General features: G+C 38.7%; 1 protein-coding gene across 1 annotated transcript in view; it reads left to right on the forward strand.

Annotated features, from left to right (window-relative positions):
• Positions 1-622: 622 nt before the first annotated feature.
• The window catches only part of ABCB5 (ATP binding cassette subfamily B member 5), a 50,345-nt gene continuing 33,298 nt past the window's right edge, over positions 623-17,669 (forward strand). Inside the window, 16 exon segments of the mRNA XM_065666299.1 lie at positions 623-671; positions 1,760-1,847; positions 2,013-2,067; positions 2,909-3,052; positions 3,523-3,596; positions 3,817-4,029; positions 5,091-5,251; positions 6,261-6,384; positions 8,765-8,936; positions 9,387-9,388; positions 9,899-10,010; positions 10,872-10,982; positions 13,327-13,430; positions 13,432-13,460; positions 14,715-14,905; positions 15,840-16,010. Coding sequence (XP_065522371.1) covers positions 623-671; positions 1,760-1,847; positions 2,013-2,067; positions 2,909-3,052; positions 3,523-3,596; positions 3,817-4,029; positions 5,091-5,251; positions 6,261-6,384; positions 8,765-8,936; positions 9,387-9,388; positions 9,899-10,010; positions 10,872-10,982; positions 13,327-13,430; positions 13,432-13,460; positions 14,715-14,905; positions 15,840-16,010 — 1,800 coding nt within the window.

The following is a 17,669-nucleotide window of genomic DNA, read 5'->3' on the forward strand; positions in this document are numbered from 1 at the left end:
TTTTAAACCTGTATATACAATGTATCAAGAAGAAAAGACCTGGAAAACTCAGAACATCAGTCATTTACTGCCTTTAAGTTTTGCATAGTTGGCATGTGGCGTAATGTGGACATGGCAAGGGATTGGGACTATATGGTATTTAAGGTCCCTTCCAACCTAAGCCACTCTATCATTCTAAATAACCTTAGTCTTTAGGATTATAGCCGTGATTGTGTCATGACTCTTCAATAAGTTCTAAGCAGACGTAAACTAATGAGATTAAATTCCCCATTCTGTGATCCACCATAATTTGTATATGAATGATTTAGTGTAAAATACTACTAAAACTGACTAAAAAGGCTACAGAGTTTGGTTCCATTGTAGTAACTTGCACTGTTTTTAATATCTCATTAAAAGTAGCTCTTTGTCACACTGTTACCTTTTGTGGTGGGTTTTTTTTTTTTTTTTTTAGTTGCATTCAAGTAGGACCATGTTAAGATCAGGACGTAATGAGTCATGGAAAACCCCACAAACACTTTAACGTGAACGCTTTAAATATTTGTTCTTTCTAAATGTTTGCTTGCATTTTTGATACGGGTTTTTATTAAAGTGACTTCATCTCGTAAATGTAAAATGAAGAACAATGAAGAAATATGTTGTAAATTCCAGAGAAAAGGACCTCTCTGATGCTGGTAAGCCACAGGCATGAAAAGCATGTGTGCGTTTGAGGGCCATATTCCACAGCTCCAAATTTAAAGGTGTGTTATAAGTCTTTCCTGATTGCTGTGGTCATTTCGTAGGAAATTACAAAAAGAGTTAAGTAAAGCCAACACCTAGAAAACATTAATGTATAAATTATTCCACCAAGTTCAACAAAGTTCATTTCCATTTCTGTTCAGCTGGGTTTTAGCCTGAGCATGAAAATGCTCTTACAATAACCTCAGTAAGGTGAAAGCACATTATTACCTTCAAATGGTTGACTAAGCAGGTCTTTAAACAAATCTCTAAACGACCTGATCTGAAAAACAGTATGTAGAAAAGTCTGTTCATGGTGAGTCATTATGTAAAGTTAAGGTAAATGTAAATTGGGTGTGACAGGTGTGTGGAGCCCTTTTTCTCCCCATGTGATTCACAGCTAGCTGCCTGCTGTGGTTGCTCATCAGTTTATTTATCCATTTATTACATCTCATTTTATAAATTTAGAATCATAATCTTTAAGGGGTAAGATTTTTTTTTGTGTAAATTGCTAAAGCCCCTAGCACAACGGAAGTGGGATATGTGGTAACTATTGCAATACAAAGGAATAATGAAGACTGCTATTACAGGCAAAGACATGATTCTTCTGTTAACTCCTATCTATTCTGTGTTACCTACAGCAATTATGATCTCCTTATAAGTCCACTTATTTCAGTAGTGCTTATCCTCGTTTGCATTCAGTTGTGTAGGTGTTTGCAGGATGAATTAATTCTTGCTTTTAGATAGCTTTTCTGTATAAATGTATTTTAATTGTAAAAATGAAGTTTGTTTCAGTCTCATAAATGGAGCTGGGAGCTTTTTTCTCACGTAGAAGAGATGAACTGAAGAAAAAGGAAGTTTCAAGGAAAATGCATGAGGCTCTTCCAAGAACATGAGAAAAACTAATCCTTAAGAATTAAATAAAAAACAATCAGCAGTGAAAGCTGCAAGAAATTGGTACAAAAGATGTTTTATTAAGTAAAAAAAACCCCACGAAAACCCCCCAAAAAAACAACCTAAACAAAAACTCTTTTTTATTTCACAGAATCTTCAACCAAGTGATATGACAACTCCTATTTTTGACACGATGAAAATCTTGAACCAAGTGACCAGTTAAAGCCCAAGAATGAAAAGTAAGTACTCTTAAAAGAAGGTATTCTTTGAACTTAACACATTGGCCACTGGTGTACTGGATATGGTGCCCTGTATGAGGGCAGGGCAGAGGAGGTGGGGAAAGAGTTTAATATAGCTTTGGTAGAAAAAACGCATGTCCATTAGTCTTCATTATTTTCTTCTAGGAAGGAAAATGAGAAGCCAGAGAAACAGGTGGTTGGCGCATTTGAATTGTTCAGTGTCCAAGTTGATGGTCTGCTTTGTATTTTCTTTTTGTTACTTGTCATTGTGAACTGTTTATGAATTGCAATTAATAGGCAATCAAAATTTGGAGAAAAAGCCTGATACCTGTTGATGCTAGACCTCTTGAAAATTTGTCCAGTTAGGTCATACTCCCCCCTCGGTGTATTGGTAGCGCTGACAACATTTCAACTGTAGTGGCGCTGGAAGATGAAGCTCACCCCTGTGACCTAGGACATATATACTGCACAGGCCCTTGTCTTTGCTTTGTAAAGGGTGTATCCTATGTTTGACATTTGAGGCATTTGCTTTCTGAGAGAACTAGTGGTATGGGTTTTTTGTTTGTTTGTTTGTTTGCTTAAACCAAACAAGTGTTCAGGGGTAGACAAGCCTTAAGATACAATCACTGCTGCAAACATTTTCTGCTACTAGATATAACACAGGTGCTGGTCAATAACTCACTCTTGTTTACATTTCAAAGGCATTATCTTAGTAAATATGTAACTAAGGGAACACAAAATAAAATATATTGTACAGAGAAGATTAACACCTAGAAACATGTGGAACATACACTTTGAGATTTTTGCTGCCAAGCTGGGGAAGAACAATGTGTCCCACCAGTGTTCCCTTAGTAGCTATACTGAGTACTGATTTAAAGATATATGGGACATACTATAAAATTCTTATGTTCTGAGTTTACCTTCAGCTGGAGTGTTGTTGCTACTTGGAATATGTAGGTAGAAGCAAAGTGTAATCTGAAAGGCCACTGTACTATGACAAATACTGAACTGTCAGTCATAACTTCACTTTCTGGGTTTAGTTTTTTTTAATGATCACATAGTTTCACTATGCTGATCATGTGGATGCCCTTTTGTTGGTAGTTGGTTTGATCGCAGCTGTTACAAATGGTACTGGAATGCCACTTGTGGCCATTGTCTATGGAGATATGGCAAACAGCTTTATGCAAAGCAGAGTGCAATCAAATGTGTCAAGGTAAAAAGTTAAAATTAGATTTTTTTATATAGCAGTTGTGTTTCGCTACAGGGGCTAAGACACACCCTCATCCCCCCTCTTTCTCTTCCCCAGACTATGCACTGGTACACATCTAAAAAAGTATATAATAAGCAAAATTAATCCTGCTGGAAATTACCCAGTCATTTTAATCAATCTTTAATGGCTAGACCAGGGCAGGAGGAGTGCATTGGATGTGCTCTTAATGAATGACTTCAACTTTGGCAAGATAATAAGGAGCACGACCACCTTTTGTATCATCAATTATCAGGCTCTAATTACAGGACATACCTTAAAAATAAATGTATTTACCAAATTATTTTGTATTTCGCAAAACCACACTTCTAAAATACAAAATGTTCCAAATCTGGTGAACCTAGATTACCCTGATTTATTTTCTACATTACACTTTCACAAATATTACTACTTTTTTTTCCTCCCACAGGTACTTCAGTAAATAGCTCCAACTGTCCAACAATTCTAGGCATAGATACAGAAAGTGAAATGACAAATTAAGAGTCTTTGTACTTGTTATGTTTACAGGGCATTGGGGGACTTCCTTTTATTGTGTTATTCCTTTCAGCAGAAGCCAAAGGTTTGCCTTCTCAAAAAGGCTTCTGGAGAATGTATCACAGTCTTCAGTATTTACATTGGTGGGGTAAACGAAGACTAATTGTTGCTTTATGTGTCTAAGTTCTCTCACAACACACAGTGGGGCTTTTTGTTCCTTTATCACAGGTATGCTTACTACTGTGTGGGAATTGGCTTTGCTGTGTTGGTCCTGAGCACCATCCAAGCATGGACATTTTTGGTTGCTGCCACGAGGCAGACAAGAATCTGGTGGAAGTTCTTCTTTGCAGTGCCTCATCAGGAGATGGCTTGGTTTGATTCTGCCCAAATAGGAATGCTGAACACCAGGCTGAGTAGGGATTCTGTTCATTTTTTACCTCTGTAAGTATGATGTTTTAAAGAAAACTGCCATTTGTCTTTTATGGTATAGCCTACAGAGAGTTAAAAAAAAAAAACAAACCAAAAACCTAAAATGTAAAATGTTACTGCTCTAAGGGAGAAATTCGTTATCCTTTTCAGCTTCATTTGTTCAGTTCATGTGATGCATGCATTGGAAGAGGTTTTGCTGTGAAATGCTTGGTATTGGCTTTCTAATGTCCATGAAATACATAGCAGACAGTCTATATAAACAGCTCTGCTGTTTCCAGCTAGTTTACAAACACTGAAAGCTCTGAAAATTTGTTTAATGGAAATGAGCTTGTATTTGCATCAAGCCAGATCTCAGGATGGGCTCTGTCCAGTTACAGTCTTTGAGCTTTTCCATGTAGGGATGTGGGCTGTGTGCCCCAAGATGCAGTGGGGCTGTATGCATGAACACAGATTAATTATTTTTTTCCTAGGTTTTATGATAGCTTTGGACAGAGCTGTGTCCTGAAAGGTGTAAGAGAAGCTTAAGTGAAACCACTCTCAACTCTAATATCTGTGTGTTCTGAGAAAACAAAATGGGGAAGGAAATTTATGTGAAAGCCAGAGATTCTTCCAAATAATGGTTGTTTTGGTAAAATGGAGATAACCCTTGATCTCAGTCTGTAGCCAAAATTAAGAACATAAAATGCATCAGAGAACTGAGCAGAAAGAATCATTTGGAGATGGTCACAGGATGTGAGGAGGCTGTTTGGCTGTTTACTTGTATTACATTTGGTTAAGGAAACTAGGTCATTTATGACATAGTGACAGGGCACAGAAACAGCAGAGAATGATGGAAAATAGAGAAAATTAGTCCTAAAAAATAGGAGGTTTCTGCTGTGTTGTGTCCACACAAAAGACTAATGGTACCGTTCAGTAGCTGTGGTTAGAAATTTCACTGTGCCAGTTAGGAAGTGGCAAATCTTCTGACAGTAGGCCACACGGCGTGAAGCAGAGTGGGAGGAAGTTAAAATGAAAGCCATTCAAAGCTAATAAATCTTTCTTTTCTTTTGTTTTTTTTTTTTTTTTCCATGAAGGCATTGGAGACAAGATCTGTATATTTCTACATTTTTTTTTTTTTTTACCACATTTCTGTCAGGGATTATTACAGGATTCATCTATGGGTGGAAGCTAACACTGGTGATTTTGTCTGTTAGCCTTCTGCTTGCTGCATCAGCAGCAGTTTGGTCGTCTGTAAGTGTGTGTGAATTAAAAACCAAAGCAAACCGTAAAAACAGTGCAACTGTTATGCACAGGAAAGAGAGAGAGAATGGGAGCAACCTAGTGTGGTTTCTAAATTGGGACTGTTGATCCTATGCTTACTTTGTGATTTCCACTCCTCCTGTAGCTTTTCTCTGAGTTCCCAAGCACGTACTTGTGAATCATATTCCTTCTGCCCATGTACTCTGTCCTTATGGCTTGTTGCAGGAGGGTAATCTGCATCACAGCATCTTCCTTGCACAGTGATTTCTTCATGCAAAGAACTGGGGAAGTCCAGGCACATGCGTGTGGCCCTCACTCTTAACACACTTTGCAAGAGATATGGTATTGTACTTGAGCAGATGGAAAGAGCTTGGAAACAGTTTACCAGGCTTCATGCTGTGTACAGGATAGGCTCTAGGACATATATACAGCTGCTGCTGTAGTGATATAAATTAGTAAAAATACCTGGAGAGGTTTCCCTTTCAGATAGGAAAACATTTTCCCTTTGTGAACTGTTGTAGCCACATTCATGGGTACGTACCACTTGTACTCCTGAGTGTTACATGTACTTGTGTATAGTACTAGGAGGTTTTTCCTACTAGAAGCCTTTCAGATAAGCTAGGAAGAAGAACATTAGAAGCCGTAATGTGACTACCTTCAATGTCTGCTGCTGCTCTTGAGTTTCTGAACACCTTGGACACCCTGCAGGCAACATCACACCTTCCTGACACACACATGCGTCATAGTGTAGTTCAGAGGCTGTCCTCAGGCTGGGGGGAAAGTGATCAGTCATGAAGCTCATCTGATGCTCATGGTAGTCTTTCACTCTAGTGAGGATACAGAGAATGATCTGGATTTTGGGGAAATGCAGGGCAAAGAGAAGAGTTGGTGGACTCCTTCCAAAAATCTCAACTAGTTCCTTGAGCAGTGATCATTCTTATTCAGTGATATAGTGTGTATATTGTTTCAGCAGACTGCAGTAACACTGTTTTTCAACTTTCCAGTCACTGGCATCCTTACAGCTAAAGAGCTGTCTGCTTATGCCAAAGCAGGAGCTGTGGTGAAAGAAATTTTGACAGCAGTCAGGACTGTTGTGGCTTTCAGTGGACAGCAGAAGGCATTAGCAAAGTAACTTTTTGAAATTCTATTATAAATATGGAACAGGAGATTGGCTGGGGGCTCGGTTTGGAGGCCAGGGGAGGGAGGCAGGGGAGTCTCCATAGTGTCATTTTTATCCTTCTGTAAGCGGACAGCTTACCTGAGATAAAAATGCGTAAATAGACCTAGTCAGTGCATACAAGGTACTGTGTTATTATTGCAGCACAGACTCAAATTTCTCCTGATAGAGATCTGGAGTGGAATAGAAAGTGGTAGGAAGGTTATCTTTACCTAGTAGTCAAATGTAGAGAGCATGTGATTAATTGCTTAACTTTTAGAACATGCACTGCTGTTCTGATCTCTGATTGATGAGCTTATGTTCAAACTTCACTGGATAACAGCCTTCAGGAAAATCACATTACTGGCTTTTATTTTAACAATTTGCAAATAACACCGGCAGTTGACCTAATCCAGTGTTGGCCCTAGTCACATGTAAAAGGGTAAGGTGGATATGACTGACCACAAATTTATTCACATGTATATCAGATAACTCAACAGGCATAAACAGTATAAAATACAGGGCATCACCAGTGCCATGCAGTTGGGAAAGGCAAACCGAAAGACCTGAGTCATATGATGCATGAATCTCTTCTATCTTTTTTTTAACTCTCATGTTTGCCCTGATCTTGTGAAATTTCTAAGGCAATGTTATCCCTAGCTCAGTGTCCTAGAGCCTCCTGCTGCATTCCCCTGCTTCCAAGGGCTGAGCACTATCTTACAGCACTGTGTTCTGCTTACTGGAATTTGGCCTTAAGTTGCAACAATACTAAGACTCTTTCTGCTTATGCAGTAAAGGCAGAAAAGCCCTAAGATGACCTAGATAAGTTGTCTCTCTCCTTCCCATCTTCTCAGTCCCTGCAAATACCAGGGTCTGAAAATCCAGTGACAGGAGCTGCTTCAAGCTATTGTTCCTGCTTAGGGTTGGTTTGTTGTGTTTTTGGGGTTTTGTGTTTTTTTTTTTTTTTTTTTATGAGGTCTAGGAACAAAATAACAGATACCTGGGTAACTCCATGCCAGCAAGGCCTTTCCCCCATGGTTGTCCCATCAGCCTCTTCCACAGCTCTACCTCCAGTTAATGTAAAAACCCTTGGAACTGATGGCTCTCCTAGGAATATCATCTACTAGGGACAGACACTACTATCAGGGGCTGACCAGGGCATTTTTCAAGCTCTGGATTATGGCTCCTACACAGCTCTTGAATGAAGGCCTTATAGTTAGGAAAACATTTCGCTGCACAGTGCCTCCACAGACTGCAAATGTTTATGCTTGCAAGGGACCTTCAGTTGTCTTATGTTTCTGGCAGTGGTTTGGCTCCTCCTTTGTAGTTGAGTGATCACAGGTACACGTTATACTCCTTAAATCCAGTTCTCATTTCCCTGGAGGACCTGTGATGCTGCTGACTCAAAGGTAGGGCTTGGTTTTAATAACACAACCAAGCCAAAACTTCTAAATATATTTGAGTAACGATACAGCATTGGTAGCCTGTGGGCAATTTACATGAGCAAAATTAACACACATTGTTTTAAGATTCCTTCCCAGCTGACTCAATTTCATTTCTTCCTTTTATGGGGTTCTTTTTCATGGAAAACATGTATTACGAAAAGTGCAAGCTGCCGAGCATGCTGAGCATGAGATGGCAAGAAAAAGATACACTATCCTTAGGCTATATTTTCCATAATGAGCTTGAGTAAGTGAAAGCTGTTACCTGGAAACTGTAGATGAATGAATACAAGCTGTTCTTAGAAGAAATAATTCTCCAGTTGAACTTGTCAGTCTTCATATTAGTCTTCCATGTTTATTTGTTTGCTATATTGCCGTATTAATCAGCAAATTAACCTAAGGGAAGGAGTCCTGTCTTCCCAGAATGACCAGTATGAGAACAACTCAAATACCAGAGGGAGCTCTGGCTTCTATTCATTTACCTACCTTAATCTGTAGTGCCTGGGTGTGCTTTTTGTTTTACCTGTTTTGAATGTGCAAGACTAAACTTTACCTTGGATAGGTAATGTTGATAAAATTTTTTCAAGATTTTCTTTTAGGACTAATGCACACAAATGGCTAAAGAGTGATACTGTGTCTTAGAGAATAGCAATACCATGTTATTCAATTGTTTTCTACATGTCTTCTGTAATGGTATGACAATGTTGTCAGTGTATGCCAGAGCAGATTTGTTCAAATGAATTCTATCCTTATTAGTCTTCTGTCAAAAAAAGAAGTCTGTATTCTTTCTGTGAGACTTTAATTGCTTTTATGGCAGAAATCCATTTAATTGAAAAAAGGTCAGTGGGAAATATCAGTCAGAATGGCATGTGATACCAATCACATTAATGGTTTCCTTATCCACTTTCAGATTTGATAACTTAGAGGTGGCTAGAAGTGTTGGACTGAAAAAATCGATTACCACCAACACATCTGTAGGTGTTCCACAGTTTCTCATTTTTGAACCCTATGCACTTCCATTTTGGTATGGAACCAAGCTCACTGCTGAGGATGAAAATTATGACATCAGCCGTGTGTTAATTGTAAGTGCAGCAATGCAGCTTTGAAAAATGCTCTGTAGCTTCAAGAAAACAGTTATATCAGTAGTGTATATAATTATCTCTATTTTTCTGCCAAGTGCTTGCTAAATTAGCTGTTAGCAGCTCGCTTGGAATAAAAGAACTGAAAGGCATTCATCTTCCCTAGCTTCTGATACAACAGATTTGAACAGGACACCTTGAATTCCCACTCTAATCAATGTAGAGGCAAAAGTATCTGTACTTCATCACTTGTCTTGCACCCTGTTGCAGGGCAGGATGAAGAAACTAGAGCTGACAGGGAACGAAGAGAAGTAATCTGGACTGCCAACAAACTTCTAGCTAGACACTAGGGTTAAATGAATCCCACCGGTGTGCTGAAAGTGTACCGATAAGTCCTCAATATCTCATTTAGCCATAATGTCTTTTTGCATATTTGTTGTTGTTTACTTGAAGGTGTTTACCATACCTTACCAATATGTCCAAGTTGGTAATGGTTTGAGGATATTTAGCTATCTTCTTGTTCTCAAAAGTTTGGTTATATGCTTAACTTACACACTAAAGTGATGTTTGAGTTCTCAGTATGGTTCCTCAAAGCACATGAAGTTAATCATGTGTTGGTCCCACAGGTGAGATTTCAGTTAAGAAAATCTGCAATAAATTTTGTAAGCCCTTAACTTTGAGAATATATGGAAAGCAACAGAGGAAGATATTTATTCTATTCCTACATGATAGGAAATGCAAGAATATCAAAAAGAAAAGTTACTCATGCCACAAAAGCATGTTTCAGTAGCTACCATTGACCCCACGAAAATGAGGAGTGGACAGGAGTGACTGAAATGCTCTTTTCACTTTTGTATTTATTTTTCCTGGAAAGGGTGCAGTTGAAAGACATGGGCATTTAACAGCTGGGCATTGATGGCTCTGTAATCACTGTTAACTGTGATGCTTCCCTCTGTCTCCTGCAGGTGTTCTTCTGTGTTCATTGGAACCTTGACCCTGGGCTAGGCAGCTCCCAACCTGGAGAAGGTGGCTAATGCACGTGGAGCTGCCTATGAAGCGTATCAGATTATCAATAAGGTAATTATCTATGTAAGTGGAAGCCTTTCAATCACACTTAATTCCACCCCTCTCTTTTTTGTTCCTCAAGAGACATAACCAAAACCATTCATAACTATATATGTATTCAAACTATAAATGTCGACCACTGAAACCTGTAATATTTAAATTCATATCAAGAAAACTGCTTCTTTGTTCCAATGAATGTTGGGAAATCAGACATGTGTATCTGAGATTGATGGATGAGGTCTTTCTCTAATATTAGAGTTGCAGCTCCAGAGGGAAAATAGTAAGGCATGAAATTCTATGCAAAATTTCAGCTGAGCTGTTGGTTTTTTGGTTTGTTTTTTTAGGGGGGAGTTGGTGAGGAGGGGATTAATAGTGCCATTGAAAGCTTTAATAGTATAAAGCTGCAGTGCTGATGTTGCTATGAGAAAAGGTTTGCACATTGTTATTATCGAGGTCTTGCTGTTATGCAGCAATGGGATATCTGTATGTATAAAATATTTTAAACAAGTAGGACTAGAAAGTCGTTGGAGAAGTGGCTACATAATTCTTCTTGATGTGAGTGTAAACTCCTCCTATAGAGATTACTGAGGGCCATGTTTAGCTGCAAGATATTACAGTCAAGTTCTGCAATTACAGGTTTTCTGCTGTGGATTTTGTTGCGTTTGAAAATGTAATATATTTGTCATAGTAGAATTCACAGTCAGATGTTCCCCTGCATTCAGTATCCTGTGAGTAAAACACAGCAGCTCTGCCATGGCGTACTGAAGTGTAAACCAGCAGCTGAGAAAGTAAAGGAGAGAATGATGTGTCAAGCTGAAGTAACAGTTCCAAAAGTGTAATAAGTATCAATGTATTTTAAAAACCTCTTTCCAGAAATGGCTTATAGACAGCAGTTCTAAGGAAGGCTTCAAACCAGAGAGGCTTATAGGAGAAATTGAATTCAGAAATGTCCATTTTGGTTACCCACCCAGACCTGATGTTAAAGTAAGTGTTCATTTTAAATTAATCTACTGTACTGAAATTCTGCAGCCTATAATATTTGCCTAATGTTGGTTTTGTTCTTGAATGCAAAATGCATTCCTGTCTTGGGAGGCGGGACATTTCTTTGTGCATTTTTGGGGGAAAAATAAAGCTCTAGATCTACTGCCTCTGGACAAGGCTAAGAATATGTGTTACTCGTAGTCTGAATTTCTGTGAACAAGAGCTCTGATAGACCAAACAGATTTTTCAAGATCTGCCATTAAAGCTTCTAGACTCTACACAGTTAAATCAGGAAGCTGCTCTTTCCAGTCTTTTGTTCTGAGTTGCTGTGATATCCCATGTGAAATATGACCTCTGAGATAGGCTTTACAACAATGTGCCATCACATGGATTGAAGCAGATCATCCTAAATACACATTTGAAGCCAAATGTTATTTTGGGCAGATGTTAAAATTGCTGTTCAATAAAGTGATGTTCCTATTCTTTGCCAGTTGAACTTCCCTTAATACCCTTGTCATGCAGTGCTACATATGTCACATCATGGTAATTACTTTTGTAGTGATCTAGTTGATTTGACCTCTCTACCATATTCAACAGTTCATAGTCTTTTGAGAACCCTGATAAAGGTGAAAAGAAAAGGGGTTTGCTGCTGCTGTTACTTGGTGAAGAAAAAGGTAGAAATAGAGATTTCAAAAGAAAATGCAATTAAAAGCTGGGCATGCCAGTTAAGGGCTGAGAATGGGAAAGTTCATATCACTGTGTCTGTTTCTTCAGATAGCTCTTCCCACCTCAGTCATCTGAGGTCTGGCCTCTTGTGCATCAAGTCTGTTTCCAGGACACTAAGGCTGCTGAATGGCAGAGTCAGAGCTAGGCTTTCTTCCAAACTGTTGTCAGTGTAATGCATCTTCTTTCACTCTTGGTTCAGAAATTAGAAGTGAAAGAGCAGACTCTTCATCCTTCTTCCTAAAAATGCTATTCAGGCCCATGAGCTAGCTGTGCAATGGGTCTACACACTAAAGGGAGGGAAATAAGAAATATTATCATCCTTCCCAAATCTGAGTCAGCAACTCTCCCTGCTCAGAGTATCAACATTATTTAATAGGGCCAGAGGAAATCGGCAAAGATGTGTGGATGTTACCCACAAGTTATCCACAATCTCTCAAGCAACTGATGCAACACAGTGTAATCTCCCCTGTCCAGGCTAAACCAAATCAACCTCAGGAATCTAGTTATTGTCAGTTTTAATCTTGACAACACCTTGCCTGATAAAAGAGGTTTAGAAATAAACTGTGAGGTGGTTGCGACTGTTTGCATCTGGAGAAATTATGGTATTCAAAATACAGGTCTTACTTGATAATGCAGGCACCAAGGATATCAGCTTCCTGGCGATGCAAACCTTGCTGGATGTAACACGGGAAGAGGAGAGCAATAGTGCAGCTATTTTAATCTGTCACTACAAAAACGTGTAGGCAAAATTATAAATCAGCCTAGTATAAACAAGAAGAGTTCCCATAGTAGCCAAATGTCTTGGCAACTACGCAGCATTACTAGTATATGACATGGATGTCTTTTGAGGTAAAATGTTCCTAAATATGAAAATGGCAACAGAGATATCTGTAACTACTCCCCAGGTTGCTGAGGCTGTTAACAATAAGGATTGGGGTTTATTAAGGACTTTCCAGAAGTCACCTTTCCAGAAGTTACCGAAACAGTCATTTGGAAAAAATAGAACAAAGCAGGGTTATTTCTCAGCAATAATGTTTAGCACCTTAGAAGTATTCTGTGAGACTTGTAACTGTTATGCCATTATCTAAGCATTGGAAAATGGAGGGCAGCAGGAGAATGTAAGACCCTGAGCCTGCTACCCAATCACACAAATTGGATAAAGTGTACTATCAAGTTTAGAATACTGTGGCTGTGTCTATATTAGTTGATTTGAGTCTGCTGGGGAATTTTCCCAGGCACTGGAATGCACTGATCTATGCAAGGGAACTCTTAAAATGTTTCTTGGCATGAACTTAGCCTGTTCTAGTTATCAGTCTTCTCAAGTAATTCCCAGGCTTGGTTTCGTAGACGGAAGGATCCAGGGAGTATTCCCAAAAGTCAGGTTGCATGTAGCCATCCTATTCCAAAGGCTAATACACTTCACAAGCATAGGTGCAGTCTCTTTCATATCAGTGCCCCAGAATATTCCCAGGTACAATTAACTTACTAATATTGCTATCCCTCCATACTGTGCCCCTTTCTACTGCCTTGATTATTGCTACAGTTACCTTGACAGACTGTTCTCTAATCAAATTTGTCAAACTAAAATATAAATTTTTAACTTATTCTTCTTTCTCCCCAGGTCCTCAAAGGTCTAAACTTGAAAGTTCTAACTGGAAAGACCATTGCTTTAGTTGGTGCCAGTGGCTATGGGAAAAACACTACTATTCAATTGCTGCAGAGGTTCTGATCCTGTTGAGGGAGAAGTGAGTGCTTGCAAGTAAACTGTGAAAAGCTGAGAGCCATTAGAATAAGAATTAGTTTCCCATATTGACTGAATCTTGATTATTTTTTTAATATTTTTATTTAATTTGAGCATATCTGTGCATAGTTTAGTATTTTCACAATCTAAATTTCAAATGAACTGTCTTCCGTTAGCTTGACTTCATTATTCTTCTCTTTCTTGCAGTACTATGGCAGAAATAATAAATACCACAAGTCTTTGAATAGATGCAAGATCTGGATTCAAAATTATTTTCATCAACAATTGGCTTTTCTGTAAACGTTTATAGGCAAAGCATAATCCAGCAGTGTTCTGCTGTATTCTGCTTTTAATTGAGCATAAGCTAAAACTTAGAGATTTTTCCTATTTTAAATGGCTGTTTTCTTGCCTCATTTTTTTCTCCACCTGCTAGCCCACAGCCAAAGTTTCCATTGTTGCATACTATATGTTTGCTCTACCACTAAACACTAGATCCAGTCAGTAAATGGTAAATACTTTCCATAAGAAATTTCCAAAGGGCAAAAGGAGGAAAATAAACGATATATTTTTAAGGAAACTGTTTGGTTTTTACTTAATATTTGAAGAATGCTACTTAGTGGCTGTCACTGCTAGTCAGAACTAGGTAAGCATTTCAAATATTAAACACTGAACTATCACTATATAACACATCAAGGTGGCTACCTATTATCAACACAGTTGTTTCTTTAACTTACTGTTTCTGCCACTGTTCATTCCTGCCTCTGTGCCTCAGTTTGCTCTTCCTCCCCTGTGCTGATGTCTGTGTTCCTAGGACCACATTGCAAATGATCTAAGTTTCCCTTCCTTTTTACTTGACATGGACTATTTGTTTGATCTGGTGTATAGCACAGCCACAGAGACAATTGTGTTGCTACAACTGCAAAGGCAGCAAACTGGCACAAGGGCATGAGAACAGGGTAGAAAATACGCAGAAGCTCAAAGACTCTTAAGCCGACATTAACAGGATGGTTATTGGTGGGGAGAGAACAAGAAAAAACACAGTATGTTTTCTGTTTATTCTGCTCCTCACCATTTTCTAGCTTGCATAGTGGATGGAAAAACTACAGTTATAATTTCTCCCCCAGCGTAGTTTTCTATTATGACAACAACTATTTTCTTTTTGGTTCTTGTAGCTGATACTTAAGTAATAGTAAGTAATTGGTTTATTATTAATAGACTACATTTCCTCAACTTCTTTGACGTATGCTTTTCCTCTCATATCACCTTAGATGGCTGGGATATTTGGACGCTTAATGTAAAGTAGCTACAAGAAGATACTGATATTGTGAGCCAGGAGCCTGTTCTGTTTGCAACAGTAGCTGATAACATTCACTACGGCCAAGAAGATATTTCTGATGCTGAAATTGAGCAAGCAGCCAAAGAAGCCAATGCTTTTGACTTTATATCTAGACTGCCTGATGTGAGTTCATGAACTTTTAAGACTGAAAGGTCCATTTAGGCTGATGTCTTGTTTCTGAGAGGGAGAGAATGGGAATTCAGTTGCAGTATAACTTTTCAAAATACTCTTCTAGCCTCCAGTAGCTTTCAGTTCAGGAACTTTTTGAATTAAATACTGTGCCTTTGATTGGTTGTCCTCAACGGATTTGTGCATAAGTCTGGAAAAAATGTCAATGCCTTAACTTGGGAGAAGGGAAGCTTCACAGCTGTGCTGCCATGAGTACTGTGCATGAGGCACAGGAAGTGTTGGGAAGATCTAGAAACACAAAAACCTTTTGTCAGCAACTGTCTGCACATTCAGTAGAAAATGGGGGGTGGAAGTAAATAAGTATGTCCAGAACCAAGGCTGTTTTTTAGCAGCTGGAAGCTTGAGCTCTCCTAGTGCTTGAGATTCACAGCTTTGAACCCTTTCCTAGCAGCAGGTCTCTTACTCCTTTCAGGGTGGTGGTGGGAAGTGAGGTCAGTCATTCAAAACATCCTCAGGAATGTATGGTGATATGTCCTTCCTTTTGATCCTGTGGTTAAAAAGTCGAAAAAATGCCTCCCTAGGACTTGATTTCAAATTCTTCTACTACCCCAGAGAGCTTGGCTCTCTCAAGCATGTGCCATTTCTAGTATGTCAATATGTTCCAAGGTTCCCTCTTCTCAGGAAGAATTATATGATCATATTTATTATATAGTAAAAGACTACAGTGAACTTTGAGAATTGTCACTTTAAGAGTGAGTGACAATCAGCAGGAACCACTGGATATAGTTGAACTTTTCTTCTGTCCTTGCTCAAGTCAGCCAGATAAAGATACCTCTGGTCTAGAAACTAGGTACTTATGATCTCACAGAGCAGTGAGGATTTAATTTGAGACATTCCATAACTTCTGTTTTGTTTTCTCCTTTCTCAGAAGTTTAACACTGTAGTAGGGGAAAGAGGTGCTCAGCTGAGTGGGGGACAGGAGCAGTGAATAGCTATTGCCTGTGCCCTAGCAAGAAATCCCAACATTCTTCTTCTGGATTGAGCTGCATCCACACTAGATACTCAGAGTGAATCCATAGTGCAAGCAGCTCTTGATAAGGTATGAGTCATGTTATTGAAGCTACCAGTCACCATGAAAAGGTGCAATAACACTTAAGAAAAATTACCATACAATATTAAGTATAAGTTTCCACTTGTCTAATAGTTACTTTAATGTATTAAAAGCTAAGTGAAAAATCCTGCCTTTCACTTCAGTAGTTATGCACAGTGAGCTATGAGTTTCAACTATGGCTCAAGGGAAATACAAAATTTGCCACCTTCATTGATGGTCATTTTAAATGCAACATAAAATGTAGCTGTTGATCTATACTGAAATTAGTATTGAGGTAACTATATCTTGTACCAGTGCAGTCTGAGAAGCAAAACACTAATCAGAACTTCCAAAAACACAGTGGAGTGCCAGGGTTTATCCTGAGATATGTGGGGTTTATACATGTGTTTACATAAAGACATATGTCCATGTTTGCTGTTGGTTTAAATAAGCCACTGAAGGCAATGTGGATTCAGCATGGTTGAAATAAAAGTTTCAGGGTCTGGCCTTAAAAGCCAAGGTTAAGACTGGCATTTCTCACTGATAGTCTGTAGGCTGTTGCCAAAGTAAGTACGAAACAGACTCTTTACATAGAAGAGAATGTTTTGCATACCATCAAGTGAACTCCATTGTCTGCTGTCCTGCTTCACAGGTTGCGGGAAACAGTTACTGCACACTGATGTCCACATCATAAAATTCATTAGTATGACTGAATGAATGTCTCTGGTAGCAGTCAGAGTAGGGAGGCCAATGACTAGATAGGCTGATTTATCTTTTAATGCTGCTGTGGCACATGAATAAGGCATTGCAACAAAACTTATGCTGCCTTTGCCATATTGCTTCCTTTCTGTGGGAAAAGAAGTTTCGAGTTCTAGTAACATGAATGACGCTTTTCCCAAGACTTACCTACGCAAAGGGAGTTGTAGGAGGCTTTTTGGTGTCATTAATTTTGTTGCAGTGCATTATAAATGGAGTTAAAGCATCAGATAAGAAAAGCTGGCTCTCTTTTCTCCACCAGGGATTCATGTTTGGGAAGTCTGGGGAAATACTAACAATGAGACTGCGCTCTTTGTCCTTCAAAGCATTACTTCAGCAGGTATGAATTATGCAAGGGTATCAGGAGAGCCAGACAGTTTTTACAGACTGTTACAAGGTACACATAGGGTTCTAATTGCGTGGTCTGGAGGAAAAAAAAAAAAAAAAACAACCCCAAAACATGTCTGTTTTACCACTAGAATAGGAAAAAGTATAACTTTTCTGAAGATCTCTTAATCCATGCACAATTTGACTCAGTGCTGCTGCTGCAAATAGCCTGATTTTTGAAGGCATGTTGTTGCAAACATTTATATTTCTGGCATGCTAATATGCAACAGTCTCTGTGTGCAAGGATGATCAAAACATATTTAATGTCCCCTTTCTTGGGTGGTCATGATGCAAACATGTAATACATAGATTTAAGTCTGATCTGTTTAGCTATTAATATTTCACTCTGCATACTACAATCCATAGTAAATAGACAATGTGATAATTTGTCTACTGGAAAAAAAATCACGTTGCCCTATTGCATCGAATTACCCATGAAAATAATAATATATTAAACCTTTCCTGTTAATTTGTGCAAATTCATGTCATTTGCATAGAAGCTTTGAAAATGCATAATTTGGCACC

Source organism: Lathamus discolor, chromosome 2 (assembly GCF_037157495.1).
Source record: "Lathamus discolor isolate bLatDis1 chromosome 2, bLatDis1.hap1, whole genome shotgun sequence".
In the NCBI taxonomy this organism is placed as follows: Eukaryota; Metazoa; Chordata; class Aves; order Psittaciformes; family Psittacidae; genus Lathamus; species Lathamus discolor.